This window comes from Grammomys surdaster, unplaced genomic scaffold (assembly GCF_004785775.1).
Source record: "Grammomys surdaster isolate TR1022 unplaced genomic scaffold, NIH_TR_1.0 806, whole genome shotgun sequence".
Classification (NCBI taxonomy): Eukaryota; Metazoa; Chordata; class Mammalia; order Rodentia; family Muridae; genus Grammomys; species Grammomys surdaster.
The window spans coordinates 1,717,673-1,744,312 of NW_021605225.1; the positions used below are offsets into that span (position 1 = coordinate 1,717,673).

Below are 26,640 nucleotides of genomic sequence, written 5' to 3' on the forward strand. Positions count from 1 at the left end.
TTAGTCATCAAATTAGAGTTTTTATTTTTATTAGAGCCCTTCGGGAGCTGTTCCTAAATGCATAATTTTAGTGTGTTTGATTTTCTTTTTTGTTTTCTGTTCCCCTCTTCATTGAAAGACAGATGCCTTATAGAGAGGGAAAGAAGAAGGCAACATGTAAGCAGGCATCCATTGCTAGGCACACCCTTTCAGCTTCAAGAATTGGAGCTCATGAAAGCCATTGCATGCCGTTCAGAATCATTATAAAGTAATAAATTACCTCCTTGATCCAAATCTGGGATTTTTCCATAACTAGCCACCAACAAGCCTTTTTAGATTCAAGTAGACATTCAGTCTCACAGATCTCAGAGTGTCTTGATTGGCATGTTCACTCAACAGGACACTGGACAGAAATCAAGCAGGATAGTGACAGTATATGTCTTATCTTTACAGCAGACCAGGTGGCTCTCTGGCTCTCAGTTAGCAGTTTGGCACAGGAAGCTGAGTGTCACCTCATAAACACAAGGTCACCCTTGCTTGCTTCAGAATTCCACATCCCCAGTAGAAGCCATTGTCTGTGAGAAAAACGCTGTGAGAGAGGTTTGCTGCCTCAGAGGACACACTCCATGACAGAGCTTTCTGCATGTAGAGAAGCCCAAACCTGTGGCTTCCCACCTGATATTCTGAGTTGAATCATAGATCCCCCCAAGGCAGTTACACATTTTTTTCGACCTTTGTCATTGTTCAGAGAACACAGCAACAGTTAACACAAATTCAAACTTATAGCATTGAGATTTCCTGTCCTAGTATAAAACAAGTGAAGCTGTCTACCTGAGCCATCTGAGTTTCTCTTAGAATTATTTGTTTCACAAACCCCCCACAGATGTATATTCCCCTGTGAAACTCAGAAACATGAGATTGTGAGAGTAGTGATGATCAGGGAATGATTTCCATTAATGTTTAAAAACAAATTTTCAGAAGTTTTAAATATGGCACGATATGTTTTATTCATAAATAATTCAAAGTCTAGGTGACTTTCTCTTTCAGAAGGACTTGGAGGCAGGATCAGGACGACCCTGAGTTCAAAGCCAGTCTCAGTTATAAGAAAGCAAGCAAAAGCTTGTTTAAAACTTTCAAATGCTGGTATCCTCTCTGGCTAATGCCAATGACTATCTGTGGTAAATGGATGTCTAGAGTGTGTGCTTTGCTCTTGTTTCCTTACCAGGTGTGCATTGAGACATACACGTGCAGCTGTCACCAGCGCAGTATCAACACTGCTGTGCGTGCAACTCTCAGTCAGATGTTGGGTGACCTGACTCTACAGTTGCGGCAGAGACAGGAGAACACGGTGAGCTTATTGTGCTCCTTGCCTGGCTGTGCTTTGGTTATGACACTTATGTCCCTGCGTGCCATATGTCCGAGGCCTACAGCCCCTCCTACCATGGCTACTTCCCATTGAAAACACTGGGAAATCTTTTTATTAGAATGTTCATTTATATAAACTAAAATATATAGAAATTTGTTTATTTTTTTCCCAAAGTATGGAGCACCTTTATGGGTTTTGTAATAAAATATAATAAAATTTTGATCAGTGTTTTAGATTTTCACTTTTCTTTCTTAAAATCAGTTTTTGAAACTTTTCCATTGAATAATTTTGTTAAAATTATTACGTAGGGGACCAGGGAAATGACTCAATAGTTTGGAACAATGGTTGCCTTTCTAGAGGACCTGGCATCAGTTTCTAGCACCTACATGGCAGCTCATAGCTGTCTGTAACTCCAGTACCAGAGGACCCAGTGACTTCTTCTAGCTTCTCAAGTACCTGGAACCCATTTGCTGAACAAATATACATGCAGTCAAAACACCCATATTCATAGAATAATTTTAAAATTTAAAAAACATATTATAGTAGTAAACTTGTGAAGTGAAGAAAAACAAGCCACAGCTTACTTCATGCTTTGAGTTTGAATATGATTTCCTGTATTAGCTAAAGTAACAGGAGAATGTCTCCACACCTGCTAGGCCCTGCAAGGTAAAGATGAGTATCTTCTAACCTCAAGGCCCACCAGAGTTTTTTGCTCTAAACTGGCACAGATGGTCTAACATGAGCCTCCAAAGAATCGAACTGTAGCTTTTTGTTTGTATTTTCTTCCAGGAGTGCGAATAAGAGATGAATCTTCAAAGAGTAGTGTTTTGCTTGGACTTTAAAATCGCCTCTGTAATAATAATTCATTAAAATTCTCATAAAATCCAACAGGGAGCTCTGAGATGATGCTTGTTATTTTTTAGGGTAGGAAATCTCAGTTGGAGTTGGAAATAGTGCAAACATTAATTTTGCAGAGATGAGGTTTTCATCTACGTAATTTCAAATATTTCTCATTTTTACTTCAGTAGTTTTCTAATTTTTGAGAAAACCATGGATTTGAAGGGAACTTTAGAGATAGTCAAGTCAAATTTTTGCATTCCTTATTTTACAGACGAGATGAAAAAATTGAACTATAAAGTTAAATGAGCTATCCATGAAGGAAACAAAGTTAAGCCCTGAGCTATAACTCTCAGACTGCATTCTCCACTGACATGTGCTCTGGAAGCCAGTGCATGCAAGCAGCAAGAATTTAGAAAAACATTTTTTTCTTTTATATTTCCTGTACCCAAAGTCCAAGTTTCTGATAAAAATTGTTAACCTGAGATATCACTTTTACTCTAACTAACTCCTTGTTGAAAATTTATACTAAGATTTTGGGTATGATGACTATAGGAATGTTAACTCAAAAGAATCTATAAATAGAAAACATATTAGGAGAAAAGAAGAAATTTAAGATGTTAAGAATTCTAAAATAATGTCATATTTCGTCCTTGCTGACTAGTAACAGAATTGAATATTCTGATAGTAATAATACCTAATACTGTTAAAATATTTAAATACAGTATTTCAAACTCTCAATTATGTTTATTTAATCTTATTTAGGGGGTTGTAAGTAGAGGACAGTCATAAAAATGTCTTGGGCAAGGATCTTCTGTATCTGTGATGGAGCGTACCGTATAGCCTCCCAGTATAGTAGACTAAATCATTTTGGGTTTTGTGCATATAATTTATGTCACACAATGACAAAAATTATGTAGTAGTGACATTCTCAGTATATCCCTAGCATTAAAAGGTACATACCTATATTAGGTGCCAACTCATAACTATATTAGGTGTCAACTAGTGTGCCTCCGTCTTCTGGTGTTGATGCTTCCGTTGGAATGGTAGCAGGTACAGCCAAGGAGGAGGTCTGGTTGTATACTGCAGAGGTTGTATGTGACCAGTCAGCCTGCTGGTCCTGCTCATCATTAACTATCTGGAGTCGGCCCAGTCAAAGGCAAGATCCAAAATCAAATGGAAAATTGCATTCTCTGTGACTTCCTTCTCCTTACTTGGGTATTTCTTTAGAGATTGATTGCTTATCCCAGAAAAAAGAAATTCTCAGAATGGTAACATTTGAAGCATTTGTGATGTCTTATAGACAGATCTGTCGGTTTTTCCACTGAAAAATTAGATATTTTTTCAAAAGCTATTAAAGAAGAGTGTCTATCAAAATGATGAGCTTTGTTCTAAGGAAGTTATGTGGTCTCCTGGAGGATGCTCAGGGTTACCTGGGAAGAATGTGTATATTCATCACTGGAAATACTTCCTAGACCAACTCAGAACTAGGAAGATCTCGATACAGCAGAAAGGCAATATATGCCGGGCAGTGGTGGCGCACGCCTTTAATCCCAGCACTTGGGAGGCAGAGGCAGGCGGATTTCTGAGTTTGAGGCTAGCCTGGTCTACACAGTGAGTTCCAGGACAGCCAAGGATACACAGAGGAACCCTGTCTTGAAAAAAAAAAAGAAAAGAAAGAAAAAAGAAAGGCAATATATAATGGGGAATGCAAAGGCATTAGAATAAAGAACAGCTTCTATATAATGCCTACAGCCTCTACCCCTTCCCCAGACAAATCACAGTTCTGATTTTTGTAATCTTAGAAACACTGAGTTATCATCTTACTTTATTACTGAATTATTTAAATGACCAAATCCATTGCTGAATTGTAAGCTGCTGATTTTTCAAAGTGAAATTGCCATGTATAAATATTGGGTGGCTGGGCTATAGACCTACCTCTAGCTTTAAATGTGATGCCTTCTCTTGGCAGTTGTTTTGGAGACACTGATATAACATCTCACAAAATCTGTTGTGGAAGTAGCTGAATTTGCACATTTTGAATACTGAACAGTAGACACATGCAACTGTAGTGAGTCTTTAAAATGCAGCACTGTAGGGTGATTTACAAGCCCAAGCCCGGTAGCTAGTTGGCATGACAATGCCCCCTTATCAACCAAATCTTGCTTCAGAGAGGTAGGAAACCTGAGTCACCTCAGTACCATCTTCAGGTCAATAGTCCCTGAATTATGCCTGTCATGAAAACACAAGCCATCTTATATGTAAGCCTCTTTCACTTCCTGTTTTTCTAGGTGATAGCTCTCTCAAATAGTTCTGGATCTACCTAGCAGCTGCCAAGAGAGGCTGCTTGACAATTTCAAGTTAATATGCAATCCCATTAAACTGGAAGGTGGTGCTTTGAGCTTTGTTCATCTTTGAACCTGTATTCCAAGTCCAGCAAGGGTGATTCTTCTTATGACAGAGCCTAGATCTGTTAGGTCCAAACAGTATATCCTGTCACCTTGAGATGAATTATTGTTTATGTCTTCAAATACACAGTGCCTCAAGTTATAATCCAGCAATGAAAGTACATGATGGGGCTTAAAATTCCAAGAAGGGTTTAAATTCTTGAGTCGTTTATTTTGGAGATGGATACACTGATAGTCTTTCTCATTAAGGTCATGGGGGGCAATGGAATGCTTCTAGCGTGCTTGGATAAGACATCTGAACCCAGAGAGCTCAGAATGCCATTTTGTTTCCTAGAACTCTGCATTGTCTAAGAGTCAGCAATTTTCTTACCCAAATCTTCTAATTGTTTCTGTGTGTCTTTCTCACTAGATAATTGAAAACCCAGATGCCCCACAGGAATTCAGGAGTCAAGGTATTGGGATTAGATTTTACTAGACTTTTTAAAATTGGTGGGGTATAAGAATACCTACTTGGTGCATGGAACTGGAGGTATAAAGATGGCCCAAGTTTTGTTTGGCTCTGCCTTGCTTAGTATTATCTAACCAGCTGTTGTCTTCCTTCTGTTCCAACACCTTCCTGTGCCAACTGTGTGGGTGGAATTAGCATTTTACATCCCTCCCATTTAGAGACTTTTGGTTCCTCCTCCTCTCCTCTCCCTTCTTTTTTTTCTTTCTTTTTTTCCTTCCTCTTCATTATTCATGGATTCAAGTTTAATTGCTAAGATGAGAATTGTAGAGAGAGTTATAGAAACCTAAGTTGCATGTTATGTGTTCTTCCAGAATTTTTTTTTTTAATTTTACCACACAGCAGAAGAACTTTATTTATAATGAAAAACAACCTTGTATTTTTTTTCCTTGGGCTGTATTTTGTGTGTTTTACATTCTCCTCCCTATGATTGTTCTGATGGCCTAAAAGAGACTCTATCTAAAACTCTTCAAAAACCACTTAAATCACAGGATGGGAAGGACATTGAGGGAAACTTCATGTCCCACCAGTGTCTAATGCTTAGCACCTCCTCTGTTTTGAAGGCTTAACGGTAGAGGCCCTATGTGATGACGTTGTCTCTGTCCTCGCAGTTCTGTGTGAGAAGCTACAAGCCTCCATAAAGTAAGTCCCCTTCTATCCTGGCTGGTATCCAACAGTCATTGAGTTTGAAACGACTTCTATCTACAGTATCATTGAAGTTATATCATATCTATGTGGACAGTAGTTCCTTCCCACCTGTTTTAAATGTCACTTCTATTTCCTCAGATGAAGGAATGAGATGAGAGCCAAACCAAGAGTGGTTTGTTTTCTGTTCTAACCATCCCTAAGCCTAGGCCTGGAGACATCTAGACTCCATGCAATCTAATTTTCCAAGACAACTGATTCAGTCTGGTTTTCTCTCAGCTTTTGACTGCATTGGTCTGCTTGGCCTCACACTAATTTTGGGAATACGTTCTAATCTTCCGGCTCCTTCTCATTCTGTCTTTACCATTGTCCAGCTTGTTCTCTCTGTAACCTGTCTCCATAAAACTGCCATGCATACATACCACACACCACCACCCTTTTTTCTCCCCCAATGCTCTTAAATAGCTTCTCTTCCTCTGCTACTCACATGTGAGTTGAACACATCCCATCTCTGACTCATTCTGTCAAATCTTTCTCTGATTTGTCACTTTGTCTGCCCCTCAATTAGACAATTAGACATTATTTTCAAACACAACTGCTTCCTTCTACAAACTGACCTTACCTTCGTTGTTAGGGATTAAAGTCGTATACTAAGAGCATGTCTGCATTCCTGCCAGATCATGCTATAATCGAGGGCATGTCTGCATTCTTTAGATGTGTGATGCCAGACTAGTACTGTGCTTCATACTTTTGATAGGTTGTGCATAGTCCTGGGCTTTTGATGAAATTCCCCTGGTCATAGTCTTACTTCTATAGGACTATGTTTGCTTGTGGTCTCTGCCAATAATTTAAGTACCCCAAGGAGAAGGGGGTGGAGTTGCTGAAGAAGTTGAGTGCCAAATGCTTAGAATAGCTGAAGTAGCTTGTATGCTTCTGTGGACACTCCAATGTTAATATCTTCCTTCTTAGGAAGTGCTCATGTTTGTGGAGTCTCTTCTGATTCAACTTTCTTAGTTTCTTCTTTTTTATTAGTTAAACGAGACATTTCCTATGTCTTTTAAGTAGCTTTTTTTTTTCCCCTATGAAATTCCAATGGGCAGTATTTCTCCCTACAATCATTTTCAGAACAGGACCCCAGGTACCTCCCAGGGCTTAGGCTCAGTAGGGACATGTGATTGTGATATATTCAGTCTCTGGAGAATTCTGAAAATATATTGAGGTATTCAGGATAATTCACAGGCCTTGGAGATGTACTATTATTGGAGTTCTATATTAGACAAGCTGAGTTGCATGGTTCCTCTCTAGCTCAAGAGTTTTTCAGAGAATAATTGGTCTTAGCGTATGTGATTGATTCATTCTTAGTCTGTTATCTGTTACTCTATCCCAATCTCCCTCTCTAAAGACTGTCAGACAGGAGTCTATACCAAAGAAGGCGTAGAATCAATAAGGCCAGCCATCAGCTTTTTAATTCTACTCCATCTCTTATATAAGTGTTTGCTTCCTTCTCTGATTTTTCTAATTAAATTCAAATATGAACCAAAAGTGACCAAGCCAGCTCAGTCAATCAACAGGTTCTCCATGGAGGGAGGGAGGATTGAAAAGAAAAAGACAATTAGACAAAACTATAACTCCAGCCAGTGCTAAGGCTAACGTGGGGTTAATTTTTTTCCCAGTCTGCTTTTATAACATTTTAATTACAAGCAAATAATAAGGTCAGCTCTAGGTTAAGGAACAAACAAAGCAATAAACAAAGTCCCTTGATCACTGTTTCTAGGGGCTTACCAGGATGACCAAAATATCTGAGCCTACTTCCTTGTCCTAGCCCAAAGTCAAATTCTTGCCAGAAGCCAACTTTTTTGTTCTAGCCCAAAATCAGATTCCTGCCTGAGCTTACTTCCCTGTCCTTGCCCAATGTCAAATTCCTGCCAAGCCTCTAGAAATGGCTCCAAAAGCTAGCCACACAAAAGGCATCAAACGTTTGGAGAAAAAAAAAAAACATTTAAACCCAATACTGAGATCTACAGAGATCTTGAAAATGCTGCTGATTGTACCCTCCCTTTCTGGGTGACTGATCAGCCTATATGTTCAAGCTTACAATTGCTGAGAATTGTTCTGCTTGGATTATATACTCAGCACTGAGCAGGCAATGAGGCGAGTAGGCAATCTGCCAATTATGAAATGCTCTAACAAAAGACCAGGAAGAGTAGTCCCCAGCCCTTCTAAGTAGGAGTGTACCTCCCACCCCTATATTTTAGAAAACTTAGCTAGATTCTAGGCTCCTTCCTACTCCGTGCATCCAAGTGTTTGCCGTTCTGTAAGTATACAAGCCTGAAAGGCTTGACACTGTACACATGTTCAGAAGTCTCTAAGTGAGAAACCTGTGGAAGATTCTTCTATTTTCAGTGGCTCCATTTAGGAGCAAGACCATTAAGTACCCAATTTCCAGACTGCTGCTGCCCACATTTAAGCTTTCATATGATCTCCAAGGAGACTCCTGGACAAGTTTACTTGACAATACATTCCTGTTCATGATGCTGATGCCTGGGTCCTAGCAGGCTATGCAATTATTCACAATAACCCCAACTGCTCATTGTTTTCATCCAATACTATATCTGAAGACTTCAGAAATTGAGAATCTTTATTTTCTGTTTACTTTAACTGTGTGATGCTAGACTACCAGATTGAAGAAGAGATGTTTTTGCATTGGGACATAGAATCTTCCTAAAAAACGAGCTCAGTTCATAGTTAGAGCAGTTAACCTGAGATACAATGGAGATGATCTCTGCAGAATTGACTTTTCAATGAAACTTGTAATACACAGTGTGGCTCTGCTATCTAGCTCTCTCCAGTCCATCCAAACAAGATCATTGTCTGGACAAATAGAAAAGTCTATGGGTCCCAGGCTCATCTGGTATCTGAATTTCATACAGCTCAAACTAGCTTTGAATCTTTTTTACTGCTGAAAATGAACTTGAGTCCAGATCTTCCGGCCTCTGCTCCCCAAGTGCTGGGATTACAGATACACACCATACTGTCCTTCGCTTCCAACTTCACTCTTTTACAGACAGGATTCTCACATCCTCTGCTTCACCCCAAAATCTTCCAGCCTAAACTGCTTCCTCCTCTGCCCTCATTTGTGCACACCCTCTCCACAGCTCCATGCCAGACATCTGCTTGGACTTCAGGATTCTACAATGGTAGCATGTCCTATCAAATTCCTCCCAGGGCCTTTCTGAAGGGGTGGTTCTCTTATGCAGTATCATAGAAATTTGAAGTCAGTGATTCATTTACAGCACTTGACATCAGTACTTAATCTATGTGCTTCCCTATCTCTTCCCACAGTGAAGAGTGTGCTATTTTCAGAGCAGTGCAAAGGCAGATGAAGCTTGTAGGAAGGAAAGACTAGAAATATAAAGCTTTTACTTGGCTAGCAAAAGATTAATGTTTCTTGCCCTTCTTAGTCTTCTGATGAAACAGTAATCATCATCTTCCTTCTGCCAAATGGTAGTAATTTCTGTGTCAACTCATTCTTTATACCCCTCTCTTCTATCCTCAGAGAGCGCTTATAAATAAAATCTGTATTCTTTTTTCAGCGTGTTGACGTTAATCAGGTAGTATGAAGGGAAAAGTTCTTTTAATCTGTGGGTTGGTGAACTTTTTCTGTAAAGTCTCCTGATGGGCTTTTTTAAAATTTTGACTTTATAACCCCTTTAAAATTTAAACACAATTTTAAGTTCACAGAGTTTGGCCTCTGAGCTATAGTTTGCCATCCAGTTTAGAGTCTGAAGTTGACTTGAGGTTTTACCATAAAGCTATCCCCAATCTCCATCTCTGCCTGCTTTGCCTTGCAGTGACACATCCTTGTCAGTTTGGCAGAGTATGGAGCCTCTGGGGCTCACTGGGCAGCTTCCTTTTCCCTCTTCCTAGGTTTTTTGGATTCTAGTAATTTACTTTCACAGCCTGGTTTTCCCCTCCCCACCTCTTGTGTTAGGAAGTTATTTAACTGTTGAGAATAATAAGCTTCTTTTCTGGCATTTATTTTAAATTAGGAAAAAACAGGAGTAACTGACCATTATTTTTTATTGGTAGATATCTCCATTTATGGATAGCCTACTTCATAAGAGATTCGTATATTATTTCTCTTTAGAATATGTGTACTTCAAGCAAATGTGTCTTTTGAAACTTAATTTTTCTCCATTCTCATGAGTCTTACCATAAACTGGAAATTTAGCACCCTTGGGTGACACTGAGAGGAAACACAGGAATGTGTTTTCTATAGAGTTGTCTGTTTCCTTATTAGATTAGCAAGACAACCCATAATGACAACTATCTATATATTGGTACATATATATGAAGATGGAGAGATGGCTCAGCAGTTAAAAGCTCTGACTGCTCATCCAGAGGACCCAGGTTTGATTCCCAGCACCTACATGGTGGCTAACAAATGTCTGTATTACTTGTTACACACAACATCCACTTCCAGAGCATCCAATACTATCCTCTAGCCTCTAAGGGCACAGAGTACACATGTGGTACACAGACATACATGAAAACAAAATAGCCATGAACATAAATTAAAAATTTTGGAACACATTTCCTCAATAGATAAAGAAGAACCGTGAATCGGTGAGGTATTCACTAATGAGATAATATGGTAGCTAGAGGTGTTGCTCAAGTGCTTACTTAGCCTCTATGGGGCCCTGGGTTTAAGCCCCAGTACAAAGAAGAAAGAAAAAGATGATGTAGGGAGAGATAGGAAAAGAAAAGATGATCCAAATGGTTTCTTAGAAAGTTAAGCCCCCAGGGATAATTAGCATTTCTGGCATATATAGGGTTTGGCTAACCTGTCACCATCTATCCACATTTGTAACTGTAGACACTGTACTATTTTGATCTAAGATGTGGATACGATAAGCTGTGTGCGAGGGACATAAAACAATGGCCATTCTGTTTCACACTCAGTTTTACAGATACTCAGAAATATTTCTCCAAAGTATAGTTTATTAGTTTCCCCAAATCAGTCTAAGTCTATCACTTTGTTAGGGCTGCCATAACATAACAGGGTACCAAAGGGTAACAGAGGAGCTGTTATCTTCTAACTGTTCTGTAGGCTGACTTGTTCAAGATCAGGATGGTTCTTCTGAGCAGTCCGAGGACCTGGCCCACTCCTCCATCCCTACCTCCCCACTTGCTTAGTGGAGACTTCTCCGTATGTCTCTTCATACAGTCTTCTCTCTATGCGCGTTTTGGTGTCTACAGTTTTTCTTTCTGAGGGTTATTATATTATATTGGGTTAGGGCCCACGCTAATACAGACACTTTAACTGTGCTCCAGAGAAGACAGCCTTCTTAGCTGCTGGGGGTTAGGATTTTATTCTAAAGGACAAAGCTCTACCTGCAACACTAACCACACATCTTCTTGGGTGATGCCTAATATTTCTCCAGGTTCTGCCTCGATGCTACCTCTCTCATTTTGTCTTGTGTTTCGCCTGCCTTTGTGCTTCCACAGTGACAGCCAGCAGCTACAGCTTCTGTACCTGGAATGCATTCTGTCCATGCTCAGCAGCTCCTCTTCCTCCATGTACCTGCACAGGGGCTTCACTGACCTCATCTGGTGAGCGTGAATTTTGATGGCCCCACAATTAGGCAAGGACTCCTATACTTGTGTCTCAGTCCCATTCTATAGCCCCTGTGCACTACCAATGATTTATTTCATCCATGCATATGTACCCTCCAGATGGGAGAATTGCTTTGTTTGTGTATATAAGCCCAAATTTCATAGAGATACTAATGGTTATTATAACAAATGTGCCTCCAGCAGCCTTCTTATGCCATTTACTTCAATGGAATCATAAGTGATCAGAATCAAGTGACTTCTGGCTTCTCGGTTTGTTCTAAAAGCATATAAACATATCAGGAATGTATATGGGGCAAGATATTCTAACCCTGAGATGGTCCCTATCTCCACAAGAGTACTAATCACCTACCCATGTCCATGGATTCCAGGAAGTGACAGGCTCAGCAGGCAGCCAATTGGTAGGCCATAAATCATGTTTTATTGCCAGGGAGGAAGCTGAATGATGAATGTTGATATGGGACTTGAAATTAACACCTTAAATGATAAATAATTCTGTTATTCATAGCAAACTGAAACTTGATAAGGACACATTCTACCATTCTGAGTCCTATTTGTTCAAACACACACACACACACAGATGGGGGGGGGAAATGGTTCTTGAATGCTTTCCTGGATGTTATTTAGTTAACATTAAAGTGAGAAATGAGGAAGACTAGGTATACTGGGTGTAACATGGTCAAATAAGGAACAGTAGGGATACCTGCTCTTCCTGGATATTTCTATGGTGTCTACTTGCCTTCCTGGTAGCATTCACATTTTATCACTTGGCTACTAGTGAGGCTTATTTTCCCTCCTGCTTCTTCCCAGGAAAAGCCTCTGCCCTGCTCTCGTTGTGATCCTGGGGAACCCAATTCATGACAAAACAATCACCTCTGCTCACAGCACCAGCACCAGTACCAACATAGAGTCGGACTCAGCCTCTCTTGGTGTGTCTGACCATGGCCGAGGCTCAGGCTGCTCCTGCACTGCACCTACCCTCAGTGGACCTGTGGCTCGCACCATCTATTACCTTGCAGCCGAGCTTGTCCGCTTAGTGGGGTCAGTGGACTCCATGAAGCCTGTGCTCCAATCCCTCTATCACCGAGTGCTCCTGTATCCCCCACCCCAGCACCGAGTGGAAGCTATCAAGATCATGAAAGAGGTAGGGAGGTCTGAAAGAATGCCTTGGGTTTGCCCACAGGGATCTCTATGCAGTGTCCTGCATGCAGAAGCATCTAAACTGTTTGTCATCACTTGCTGGAATATCATTCTAGTATATTAAGTCCAACAACAAACAATGTTGAAGTTGGTAGTCATTTATTTTGGGAGTTGTGGTTTAAAAAAAATGTTAGATATTCACTGGCTCTATACTCTTTGGTAATTAGCTATGTGTTTGTTAAAACTCTGTTAGATATACATCTGAGATTTCATACTGCTAGTATGGGTTCTTTTTTTTTTTCTTTTTTGAAGCTATATGAAAATATGTTTTGTCACCTTAGTAAAGTCTGATTTCAAAATGACTTGCCAGGTGCTTGTCAGGGTAGGCCCATGGCCACAGGTCAACTTCTGATGGTGGTAAGCCATACATCCACAGCTGTGTGTAACAAGTCATACTTGTTTCCAGATGATGATGGCCCCTTTGCATCTCATTTCTCCAGTCAAGGACAAAGAGCATAAAATTAAATTTTAATTGCTTCTTGGTAGTGTTATTATGAAATCTAACCATAATGAAGACCAACATTTCTAGAAATTGAGTAATCCAGATATAATTGCTAGTCAAGAAAATATGGTGAACATATAAAACCATTCATTATATCTTTCCTACTCTATGCCAGGCATGTTGTGTTCATTACGCCTTTAACAGGTTGTGTATCAACTTTATTATTACCAATAAGGAATATGGCTTCTTTTCCCATCCCTCATGGAAATCTCAGATCTTATCACTACTTGGTTGGTGAGGACTATATATCTTTGAAGGGAAGACTCATCGGCTACCACCTAAGCAACAGGGCCTTGCCACCAGCACTCCCTTCAGACAGACCACTATCTATCCTCTGTGTCAGTAGATCCTCAAAGTACAAAGAGAAAGAAAAGGGTTGGCCAAGCAGGCTCGGTTCTTTTAACTCCATCCATCCTTCAGCAAGTGATGCTTTGCCACATCATGTTGATTCCTTCACAGTAGGGTGGGGGAAAAGTCATTGTACCCTCCCATATATTTTGTATGGGTTACCTTGTGTATTTTCCCTCTGGCATTTAACCCAAGATGCTTCCCAAGAGCATTGAGCAGAGGAAACACTAGAATTAGATGCCTTCTTCCAACAAGAGTGTGCAGCCAGTGCTGCCCTAGGAAGCCAAGCAGATGAATTTGAACCAGGTTGTTCTAGAAAATAGTGTCTCTCCTTTATAGGGAAAACTGTCACTTTGGAGAAGGTGGTACCTAGACACCAAAATATTCCAGGGCTTTGCACACAAAGAAAACACAAAGAAAGCAAACAACTGTACCCAGAATGTTTGCTTGCCTTTCTGTTTATTATTTCCCAGTACATCTGTGCCATATGCAACATATGGCTATTTGTCAAAGACATGTAGGACTGTGTGTTTCATACCATACATTCTCTCTCTGGTTCTACCTCCTTCCTAATAATAAGTATGAAAAAAATAAAGTTCTTTCCTTTGCTTTACCCTATGGGTGCACTTTAGAAGTTCATAATGGTCAGACCAAGAGCACCAAATCACAGATGCTGTACCTCTCATGCTTATCTTAAGATGAGATTTTTAAAAGCTGGGGATGTATTTCAGTGGTACAGTACTTGATTAATAAACACAAATCCCTAGCACTAGGTGGCAGTAGGGGCTTGGGTGGGTGTCTAGAACTGTAGCTCAGTGGTGGAGTCTTTGCCTAGCACACCCAAGACTCTGAGGTTTGGTGTCAATACCACAAGAAGATAAAAGGGTATTCTCTTTCTTTGAGTGTTTATGGGGGGGTCTTTCAGAAGATCTCTGTCCCCTTCCACTTTAGATTCTGAAGCACATAGCAAGTACATGACAAATTAAGGCATTCAGGAACATTATCTAAGTATAATTAGAGATTAAGGTTGGCTTCCAAGAGAAATTGAAGTTTTAGAGTCCTATCCCTAGGGTTAGAGGTATAGCTTAGTGCAACAGAACATGCTGAGCATCCATGAGGCCCATCCCCAACACCAAAGAAAAACAAAATCCCCATCTCTCAAGGGTGTATTCACCCCTTCAAAAAAGTGGAAGAAGGAAAAGAGATTCCCTTTACATGTAACTAATTCCTAGTAATATTTCTATTCATACTTAGGTAATTCCTCACTTTGAAAATTAAGGATCATAACAATGGGATTTATGTTCTATACAACTCCGTTAGTTAATTTTTAATTTAACCTCTAAATGACATTTTCTGTAAATATGTAAAGCATATGGAAACATAAGTCAGTTGGAAATGAACAATTTCCAACAAGAATGCTATATACGAAAGCTTGTGGGAAAGCAGCCCTTGCCGAGCACAAGCTCGTTACAGCTTCAACTACTGGATTAAAAGTAGAAAACCTAACATAAACATTCCACCTCTCCAACCGCTTTCTCTGTTGGAAAACAGAGAAGAATAGATTTAAAGTAACAGAAAGAAGTAAGAGTCAAAGCAAAAAGTACTATAAGACCTTATAACCCAGGCTCATCAAATGGGAGGAGGAGATAGAAGGGTTGTCCCTGCCCCTGTAGAGAAGGTGGTGACATCTGGGTCTGGGTTACAACAACAACAACAACAGACTTTCAAACAACTTTCAAAAAGTTGTCTTCAGAAATATCTCCCGGCTTGAAGAGCAGAGAGAGATTAGTGCTCTGGAAGGTTCCAAGATTATGAATGACAGCTTCACATTTCTGGTTATTCAGTAGCTGTTGAACATGGAACACTCAATAAAGAAGAAGGGAAACTCTGGTAGTTGGTGGTAGCCTTGGTGACATGTGAAGAGGGCATGAATTTTTCTACCATGGAAAGGACAGAATAAAATCATTCACTTTGCTCTAAAATGTATAGCTAGAGAGATGCCTCCATGGTTGGGAGCCCACACTGCTCTGGCAGAGGTCAGTTCCCAGAAATCATGTCAAGCAGCTCACAGGTTGCCTATAACTCCAACTCTAGTAGAGTATGAATCTGATGCCTAGTTGTGTCCCTAGTGGGCACTTGCACTCACATGTGCACATACCTGTGGAGACACACACACACACACACACTTAAACAAAATAAAATCTTTAAAACTTTTAACTAATGCAGACTCTTGAAAGATTCTCAAATGCTGGAAATTCATCTTTTCTCAGCCAGGTTTTTTTAGGAAAAAAAAAAGCACAATTTCAGATTATATTTTAATTTAACCCTTGGGCATAAATAGAATACAAACAGATATCAGCATGTATATATGAACAGACCACAGATTCCTGAAACATGGAAAATAACTAGAAAACCACTTTTTGTTGTTTCTGGACTCGGCTTTCTTCCTACACTCAGTGCCTTTGAATCTATGTGAAAATGTCAAAGATGTACAAAGAGAAGCATCATGCAAAACTTGCCCTTCTGGGAGTTAATTATGTCTATCTGTAATAACTCCATAATCCTCAAATAACTTTCTATAGAAGCATCCATGTTGCCTCATCTTACTGAACCCATCCCTATTTAAAAAAAGAACATTTTATTACTAGCAATTGTATATTCTGCATTTATTTGAAACAAGAAAATGAAAAGCATGACTCCAAAGACAAATAAGGAGTCTCAATATTATTCCCATCTCTGCAGCTACTTCAGAAGGAACTGAAGAACTAAAGAACTCTAAGAAAAATCACTAGAAGAACATGTCAACTAGGAAGTTGATGACCCATAACATAGCAAACAGAGGCTGCTTCACTTACAACCATTAGTAAAGTATCATCACCAGTGTACTGTCACAACATGCAGTGACTACAGCCGGAGAAGATAGAAACTAAATCTAGTCAAACTAGTATTCATGGAATAATAATTTATCTGAAGAGAAAAAGGAATTCTGTCCTTGGCAACAACATGGATGCATTTTACTGAGAAATAAGTTAGGTACAGAAAGCAGTACCACTTGATCTCATCTATATGTGAATTCCAAACATGCTGAACACATAGAAGCAGATAGTAGAAGTGTGATCACTAAGGGATACAGGGATGGAAGTTGGAGAGATGCTGATTAAGGGACTTGATGTGAAGAAGTTATAGAGAGCCATTGTACAGCCCAGTGACTGTAACAGTGTATCACATTCAATTTTGCAGCTAAGGAATTTATGGCTTCAATTAATCTCATTAAGATGTACATTTAATATCATTAGTCTGAAATATGAAGTGCAGAACTTTCTTCAGTACTGCCATAATTCCATAAGTAGAAAATACTATGGTACAAAACCTCCATGCAGCAAAGCTTTAAAAATATTGTGTAACATTGCCATCAGACTAAAAATACAAGTTGTTTGTGTATGTGTTATAAAAAGATAAGGAGAGAAGGAATATGTTTGATGGACGTGCGGTAAGGTGTGGGTGAAGAGTGTGCCTCTGTGGGCTCATGCCATGGCATCTCTTCCCTCCGAGGGACCAGCCACAGGGCAGTATAGTATAGAATAGAGTTTATTCATGGTGTGGGGAGGGGAGCCGAGACAGTAGTAGAAGCAGAGAAAGGCAGAGAGAGCCAAGATTGAGAGTGAGAGCGCGGAAGAGAGAAGAGAAGAGAAGAGAAGAGAAGAGAAGAGAAGAGAAGAGAAGAGAAGAGAAGAGAAGAGAAGAGAAGAGAAGAGAAGAGAAGAGAAGAGAAGAGAAGAGAAGAGGAGTAGAGACAGGACATGAGCATGTGGAGAGAGAGGGAGAGGAATGAGGAGAGAAGAGAAAGGGGCAAGAGGACAGAGGGAGAGCAAGAAGGCAAGAGAACAAGAGAGAGAGGCATGCCTAGTCAGCCATACTGGTCATTACCAGGTAACTGTGGGGCGGAGCTTAGATAAAATGCTAACATTGTGTGAAATTAATTTGATGTTTAACTTCGGTTCTATATTAATTCCTTCTTATTGCTGTATCAAAACACTGTGACCAAGGCAACTTAGAGAAAAGTTATTTGGATTTACAGTTTCAAAGGAAAAGAATTCAGTGTGGCAGGGAATTGTGGCAGTAGACAGAAATCTTGGTGTTGAGAACAGCGAAGAGGTCACACCTCAAGCAGCAGGTAGGGAAGAGTAGGGGGACCAGGGACAATGCATTACTTGTGTAACTCCAATGCCCACCTCAGTGACATACACCCTCCAGCAAGGCCACACCTAAACCTACCCAAATGGTAGGACCAAGAATGTAAATGTCCAAGACTACGAATGATATTTCATTCAGTCCACCACAGATTTCACCCCAAAAATACCTCATTACACAGGTACAAGTAGGCCAAAAATCTGAAAAATAATGTGTCAGATCAGAGCTTCTTCTGGTTCTAAGTATTTCCGGGAAAAGAGCCTCCGCCTAGTAATCATTTCTGCTGTTATATCCTTCATTAAAGAAAGTCACATTGTTTATTTGATCTCTTGATCAAATAAAAATGTGGTGTAGTTTTGGTTTTGTTTGTTTGTTTTTGTGATATTCACTTTTCTGTTATTTTTCTCCTTTTCTTCTAAAGATACTTGGGAGCCCACAGCGTCTATATGACTTGGCAGGACCAAGCTCTATTGAGTTAGAACCAAGGAAAAGATCGATTTCCAAAAGAAAGTCTCACTTGGATCTTCTCAAACTGTATGTTCCATTTTCCTTTTGGATATGTGTTGGTATCCAACACTGGTTCTCTGAATACTTTCATCTTAACCCCAAATTCACAAAATTTTGATGAGTTTACATTTAAAAATGTGTATGTTTAATTATTTACTCACAAGCCACACAAAACATATCAGTTTATTCTACTGGTAACTTGCCAGATTTCCCTACTGGCTTAAAATTGAATCTACACAATGAAACATCCAAAAACTATCCATTGAATTATTAAAGTGAAGAACTTTTTGATTTACAGTATGACCTGTAGATTCTATTGCAAGTAGCTTCCATAGAAAACTCAGCAATTTGTACGAATAGTATTGACATTCATCTGGTAAGAATATGTTTACACAGAAATGTCTTCATGACTCTTGGCCACAGAAACTGTTTCTATATGAAGGTCTGAACATAATACAAAAATGAAATTCTCAGTGTCTGTAATAAAACAACACAATTACTTTTAGAACTTTTACTTGTTCCCAGAAAAGCTATCCAACCAAAAGGACATATGGTTTTAGGTGGAGAACTTTATCTGGAGTTTTTTCCAGCCTGAGTGTGATTGAGTCACTTATTGTCTTGATGTTATGCAAGTTATATTATCTCTTTTGAATACTGTGCAGTTGGCCAAGTTAATAACTCCTGTATATTTGGGGGCATTTCTTGATCTTTCATCCCTGGCTGCTGTTTTCTGTCTTGAACACTGTTTAGCATCATGGATGGTATGACAGAAGCATGCATCAAAGGTGGCATTGAAGCCTGCTACGCTGCTGTGTCCTGTGTCTGTACCTTGCTTGGGGCTCTGGATGAACTCAGCCAGGGGAAGGGCTTGAACGACAACCAAGTACAGCAGCTGCTTCTGCGCCTTGAAGAGCTGAGGGATGGGGGAAACGAGTCAAGCCGGGACTCCATGGAAATTAATGAGGCTGACTTCCGCTGGCAGCGGAGAGTGCTATCTTCCGAGCACACACCATGGGAGTCAGGCAATGAGAGGAGCCCTGACATCAGCATCAGTGTCACCACAGACACAGGCCAGACTACCTTAGAAGGAGAATTAGGTCAGACGACCCCAGAGGACCACAAGAATGGACTCAAGTCACCAGCCATCCAGGAAGGCAAGGAGACCATGAGCAAAGTGTCAGAACCTGAGACCATAGACCAGCCCGACGTGATTCAGAGAAGCCACACAGTCCCTTACCCTGACATCACTAACTTCCTGTCTGTGGACTGCAGGACAAGGTCTTATGGATCTAGGTATAGTGAGAGTAATTTCAGTGTAGATGACCAAGACCTGTCGAGGACTGAATTTGATTCCTGTGACCAGTATTCCATGGCAGCAGAAAAGGACTCAGGTAGGTCTGATGTGTCAGACATTGGGTCCGACAACTGTTCACTGGCTGATGAAGAACAGACCCCTCGGGATTACATGGGCCATCGGTCCCTGCGAACCGCTGCTCTGTCTCTCAAACTGCTGAAGAACCAGGAGGCAGACCAGCACAGCGCACGACTCTTTGTACAGTCCCTTGAGGGCCTCCTTCCCCGGCTCCTGGCCCTATCCAGTGTGGAAGAGGTCGACTCTGCCCTTCAGAACTTTGCCTCTACTTTCTGCTCAGGTTTGTAGACTGTCTTTTGCAACAAGAACATTTAGTGCTTTGTGCCTTCATGGGGAATAATCTTTCTGCCTGTGGTTTGAACTGCTTAAACTAGTGGTTCCCAACCTTCCTAATGCTGTGACCCTTTAATCCAGATCCTCATATCCCTAATACAGTTCCTCCAACCATAAAATTATTTTTGTTGCTACTTCATAACTGTAATTTTGCTAGTGTTATGAATCATAATGTACATATCTGATATGCAGTATAAGGGTCTGAAAATCACTGAAGGAACACCCCAGACTCAGATAGTTTACAAAAACAGAGTGTTTATTTGACAGAAACAAGCAGCATGTGGGGGTCAAGCATTTTTTGAAATGGCGACCTCAGACAAAGGTGCTCAGGGCTTCTTATGGTGAGCCAGGGGAACTGTCTAGAGGGGTTAAGTAATCTAAAATTTCATTGGTGGGTGCTAGGGGATCACAGGTGGCCAGAGCTCTGCATTCCTATGTCATCAACGTTTTATCATAGGATGAGATAGGGCTGCTTAGCGCAGATGGTCCGTTCTGGGATAAGATATTTCCCCATTTTTGTGATTATCCCCAAGCTGTTCCTTGGGAGGTAGTTTAATGATCTTTTTCTGGATTTTATGGAGCTGGTTGCCGTCTTATGGACTAGATTTTGAACTTATGGTCTGTTCCTTGAGCTGGTGCCATATGGCCTTTTTTCAAAATCAGTCCAAGACCTTAAATGAAAACAAATGGGCTCCTATAAATGGAGACAAATGTTTATGTTGTCCTTTCAGCAGGATATTTGATATGTAACTCCTTTGAAAAGGTCATATAACCCACTAAGGGGTCAAAACCGAAAGGTTGAGAACCACTGGCTTGAAGCATGTTAGTAAATCCTAGCTTTTCTTCTGTTGAAGAGAGGAAAGGTCTAGAAGACTTGTGGGTATACGTTTATAATGTAGAGACAAGCTCCACAACCTGGACTGCTCTGATTAGCTGGCCTGGGTGCCAAGGAAGATAGTCAAACAGGTATCAGCGGTCTAGAACAGCTGCTTTTCAAAGCCCAACACTGCTGGCTATGGTAATGATTGAGTCTCTGGAAAATGGTAAAGTAATATATACAGTCTGATAGGTTATTTCTCCACCGACAAAATGAGCCAATTCAAGACAGATTAGATTATATGTAGACAGATTTATTGGGAAGCTGCTCTCAGTCAAGTTCACTGGCCCCAAAGACTGAAGCCAGTGAAGTCACCATGGGGAGAGAGAAGTGGAGGGAGGGGGAAGACAGAGAAAGGGTGCAAAGAAAGAAGGAGAGAGAGAAGAGAGAGGGAAAGACCAAAATGTCTGAATTATATAGGGAAGAGCCTCTGGGGGAAGGGCAGACCCGCTCCTGGGCTGGAAGGTTCAGGGTTTGGGACAGGGTATGGCTAGGGAGGAACTGAGGGATGCTGGGAGAACCTGGAGGCCGGGTCTGCTTTGATATGTAAAATATGCATCTCATTCCCTTGTGTGTGGGGGTGTCTAGAAACCAAACACAGCCTTCTTTTTGAAATTATAATTATGCAATGCATCAGCAAGATGTCTCAGTCAGTAAAGCCAACCTGAGTCGTGAGCCAGATATCTGACTTTGTGATGCTTTTATTATCATATCTTAGTTGCAGCATTTTCATACAGGTATCTAATTTGTTTTTTATTATGTTCACCCCTTTACCCTCTGTTTCTCTCCCACTGATCTCCTTCACCTACAGTCCCCTTCCTCTTTCTATTTTCTCTTTCATTTGTCCCTAATTTGTTAGTAGAAGTGAGCCTAAGGGTACGAGTTGGGGTAGGATCCTGGTGGTACTAACCCAATGAATTTCTTTAGGGTTGTGTATAAGAGATGGGAGAGGCTTTGTTATAGGATTATGGGCATCTTACCAGCAACCAGACCTCTGAAGAAGATTACTTTCTTCCCTGCCACCAACCATAATATATATCCTCAAGGACGGATGGGAACCTCCCTTCCTATGACAGAACTTTGGTGGGTTCAAGCTTCTTAAAGTTTTGTACAGACAATCACCTCATCTGATCTCAAGACTGCAATAGGTATGTTGTCTTAGGTTTTTATTCCTTTGATAAGTGTGACTAAAACCAACGTGTAGAGAGGTTTATTACACCTTATAGCTTACAGTCCTTCATGAAGGGAGTCAGGGCAGGAACCCAAAGCAGAAACAGGAGCAGAAACTATGGAAGAATACTACCTCCCTGGCTTGCTCCTCATAGTTTTCCCAGCCTGCTTTCTTATATAACCCAGGACCATGTGCCAAGGAATGGTACCACCCACAGTGGACTGTGATTCCTACATTGATAATTTATCAAGAAAATTCTCTATAGACTTCCCTACAGACATCTGATGGAAGCATTTTCTCAATTAAGATTATTCTTTCAAGTTAATTCTAGGTTTGTGTAAAGTTGACAAAACCCAGCTAGTACATGTGTCATGCCAGAAAGTCAGAGTTTCACACCCATCTTCCATCATTTGTCTCTTAGGGTTTGGATTTTTTTTTAATTGTTATTATTCCTTGTTTTCTGGTATCCCCTGAGTCTTGGAGAGACTGGTATTGATTTTCTGCTTATACCTGAGCATTCAGCATCCACTTATTTGCAGCAGTTCTTATTCTCTTTGTTCTTATTATTGCTTGTCATTGTAAAATGAAGCTTCTCTGACCATAACTGAGAGCAGTACTACCCTAGCTAGTTTGATGTCAACTTAACAGAAACTAAAGCAATAGTTCTCAACCTGTGGGTCACTACCCCTTAGGTATATTGGCAAGTTTAGCTACACTGCTTTGGCTCCAGGCAGGTTGCTCTCCCAACCACCCACCAAGCAGCTCTTTGGATTTGCAAGTGAAAGATACATACATGGCAGTTAAGTTTTGACTGCTATGACTAGCTCAAAGGCTGGGCACTCCTAAACCTTCCCGTGTTAGCAAATGTTCCCCTCTGGTATTCCTGAGACTCTTAGACCATCCCCTGCTACCCCAGACCCAATCGGCTAAGTGGCCAGTAGCTACTGGCCCAATTCTTACATGGCTGGTGGGCTTTCTTTCCTGCAGCTTTTACTTCCCAGCCTTCTCCCCCAAGTCATAGCAATTCTCTCTCCCCTTCCTTTCTCCTACTTCCTAGCCCGACCAAATCTAAAGGTCCTGCCCCAGTCTACCTGCCCAGTGATTGGCCATTGGCTCTTTATTGCTCTATCAGAAACCAATTAGGGACAAGGACCTTCAGCATTTAGACATGCAGATTCCCAATTTTGGGGGGTCAGATTAATTCAAAGCATTAGAACTAATCCTCAACACTTTGGGGGTTGAATTATCCTTTCAGAGGAGTCACATATCAGATATCCCACATATCAAACATTTACATTACTATTCATGACAGTAGAAAATTACAGTTATGAAGTAGCAACAAAAATAATTTTCTGGTTGAGGTTCACCACAACATACGGAAAGGGTTGAGAACCACTGAACTAGAGTACTTTGAGAGGGAACCTCAACTGGAAGAAAAAATGCCTCTATAAGATCAGTTTGTAATCAGGCAACCCTGTAGGGCATTTTTAAAATTAATTATTGATGAAATGGGTCCAGCCCATTTTGGATGGTGCCAACCATGGGCTGGTGGTCCTGGGTACTATAAGAAAGCAGATTGAGCAAGCCATAAGAAGCAAACCAGTAATTAGCACCCCTCCATGGCATCCAAATAAATCCTTTTCTCCTGAGTTTCCTTTTGGTCATGGTGTTTCATCACAGTATTAAAAAAGTAACTAAGACAAGTGCTAATCTATGGGCATAAATATAGTTACTTAGAAGACAAAGCGATGGTGTATTTTTTTTCCATTTAGTGAAGCAACCACAATAGCATCCCTTCTATAGCCTTTGATTTCCTCAGCCACATATATTGGTTGGGTTTATAGTGTCAGACATTAATTCTCCCTATGGAGAGAATGGGCCTCAAATACAGTTAGAAAGCAGGTGGTTACTTCTGTAAGATACTTACCTCTATTGTGCTATCAGTACATCTTAGAAAGTTGGTCAGTAGCATGGCTTGCAAGGTCCATATCTTAGAATGATGTTAGTGTCAGTTCTCCCAAAGCAACCTGAATAGCACCACCTATGGAAGCTATTCAGCACCATGGTGCTACCCAGCAGGGAAAAAGCATCTAGGCAGGCTTTGGCTTGATTTTTCTGTGTCCTGAAACCAGTTTGTATAGTGACTTCAGCAATAAGATCTTACTCTCTAGTTCTGGTGAGCAATTAACTCAATTAATACAGTTGTTTGTATTGTTTGGGGGACCTCTGAAACCATTTGAACAATTTTTTGTAACAAGACAGTCCACCCTCTGTGCTGGGGTTTTCATTTAATAACCAATGGCTTCTAGAAGCTTCTTTTTCCACAACACAAAGGTACCTCTGTTCAAACATTTTTTTTATTGATTTCAATTTTTAATTATCTTACCAAGTGTCATATTTCCTCATGGATTTTTCATACATGGTTATTTTTCTCCCTTGCTCTGTCTTCTGGCCTCTGCTCTCTTAACTGAATCAGCCATTTAACATTTCTTGCCTGGGGACACCTATGCTCAGACTGCTGGTTATGTCACTGGCATGAGCTTCTCTAGCTGAATGAGTAAATAGCCTTTCTTTTCAAGGCAATTGCCTATGGTGGTGTTATCTAAGGCAACTTGGAAGTACTCAAACAAATGGACTTTCTAAGATGGTACTTGACCTGAGCCATAACTGCTAGAGAAGTACCTTTTTAATACTGCACAGAACAAGGTGTCATCTGGGTTAAGAGGATTCTTAGGACCAAAAGCATCTCCAGCCTTGCCCAGAAACTGGTAAGAGGTCACAGGCATCCACCTACTTGAGAATGGCTCTCCCATAGATGAGTGGTTTTAGGTAGGCTTGAGGCTCACTCTGACTGAATGTAAAGCTGACTGCTGATGGTAGGGTATTTATAACTTTATCACATTTTATGAGATAATGCAGTAAAGTCTAAATCTCAGATGTTAAAAATAAATGCCTGTTTCTTTAAATTATAACAGTTCTGACTGTATACACCTAGCCTGCCAAGCTGTGTATACAGCCTTCATGTCCAACCAGGAAAGGAAACAGCAGAGTAAGGTCACAAAATTCCCTCCTTGGAGGTTAATATGACTGCTTTAAAGGGTGCTCTATATGCCCTATGTCTAGGTGAACCTATTGCTGAAGACACTATACATACTGGTCTCAGGACAAAACATCCTCTGGTTGATAAGTGACCTCATAGCCACACATAATGTACAGGACAACAGAAGAACAGAGCCAGCATTGAGTGTGCCCTCCATGTGTGTACTCACCAGTCACAACTATTTGCAAAATATCTGTGCCATGCATATTCTTCTTTTAGGAATGTATTAAACAAATCCACATGGCAGAACCAATAAAAGTCATTTCACCATGTAAGCTCTTTTACAACTGAAATAGCAGACAAGGATATCACTTGAGCATCAATTATATAAACAGCAATGCAACCATGCAATGCTCAGTGCAGTCATTAAAAAGAACAAGACAGTGCCAAGAAATGTCTAGAAATGTCACCATGCAGTACAAAATATATAGCTCTGTCTTATCAGCAACTATTTACCGTGCACATAAGAAAGAGAATATTGCTGAGAAGGGTGTCACTGAGGCTTAGAAGAAGATTGATTGTTCTAAGTTTGCTGTGCTCTATAATATTGTTAAAAGTTTCACATCAAGTATTTAATACTGATTTTTAAGAGAAATGTCACATTATCTTAACGTAGGAGGGACTTTTGAGTTCTTTTGTGATAATTTTATATCTAGTCGTTTACTTTGTAACCAGTCAAGCAGATGATCCATCTTCCTGTTCCTGTAAATTAAATAACATCTTTATTACAGCTGGCAAGATGGACTATAGTTATCAAAGCCTAGAAAACATAAGCACTGTGGCTAGAATATGTAGTCATACTTCCCTTGGTTTATCATCCAAAATGGATAATATATCAACAAAGCCAGTCAGAAAAAAATGCATAGAACCTTCCATGGAGTGCCTCCCGGGGAGTCTGGGTGCAGTAAAATCGGCTCACATTAGTAGCAAGGCATAGTACAGAAAGCCAGTTTCTATCTGTATATCTTTAGGCAAATTGATCAGTGTCTCAAGGAATTTCTTCTCCTTGTTAAAAAAAGTTTGGGCAGAATCAAACAAAGTAATGTATGAGAAGAAGTTGGTTGTACATGATAGACAGTATTTTATGAGGTACAGTGCGATTTTCTTGTTGTTGTTGCTGTTGACTGATATCATCAGAGAATATATCTCGTATAGCAGGAAAATGGCTCCTTTCTTGAAGTATATAGAATAGTCTTCATTTTGTCTTATACTCGTTTGTCGCTTGTTTGTAATTGTAAAAATTAACCTGCACATAAATCACAAGCCACTGCTGGCAAACACTATTAACAAGTCCAAGAAATTACTTCACACACAAGCAGATCTACCAGCAGTGTCTTTGTTACACCTCTGCTGGTGGCCTGGCTCTCCATGTCAGCAGAGTCAACCACGGCCTCTTTTGCTTTCAGCATCTGAGTATGTGCCCACTTTTCCAGAACACATTCCCAACCAAATAAGTAGTTGTAAATCAACTGTCTAATGCTGATGTCTAAGGTCAGGCTAGGTACAGATTTTTTCCCTTTACATAAACTTGAATGTACATTTTCATTTTATTGGTTAAATATCAAACTCTGAATGCTGTTCCCTGCTTCACTGTTGAAAGAAATGGATTTTTAGGGCCCCTCTCTCCTTCAGAGAATTACAGTCAACCCCACAGACACCTCTGTA

At 40.3% G+C, this 26,640-nt stretch overlaps 1 protein-coding gene across 1 annotated transcript in view; it reads left to right on the forward strand.

Moving 5' to 3' along the window:
- Positions 1–26,640, forward strand: part of Arfgef3 (ARFGEF family member 3) — a 165,077-nt gene that overhangs the window by 74,321 nt on the left and 64,116 nt on the right. The window contains exons 6-12 of the mRNA XM_028782607.1: positions 1,205–1,327; positions 5,000–5,042; positions 5,659–5,737; positions 11,249–11,353; positions 12,185–12,518; positions 18,037–18,149; positions 18,873–19,774. Coding sequence (XP_028638440.1) covers positions 1,205–1,327; positions 5,000–5,042; positions 5,659–5,737; positions 11,249–11,353; positions 12,185–12,518; positions 18,037–18,149; positions 18,873–19,774 — 1,699 coding nt within the window. The remainder of the gene's footprint in view (positions 1–1,204; positions 1,328–4,999; positions 5,043–5,658; positions 5,738–11,248; positions 11,354–12,184; positions 12,519–18,036; positions 18,150–18,872; positions 19,775–26,640) is intronic.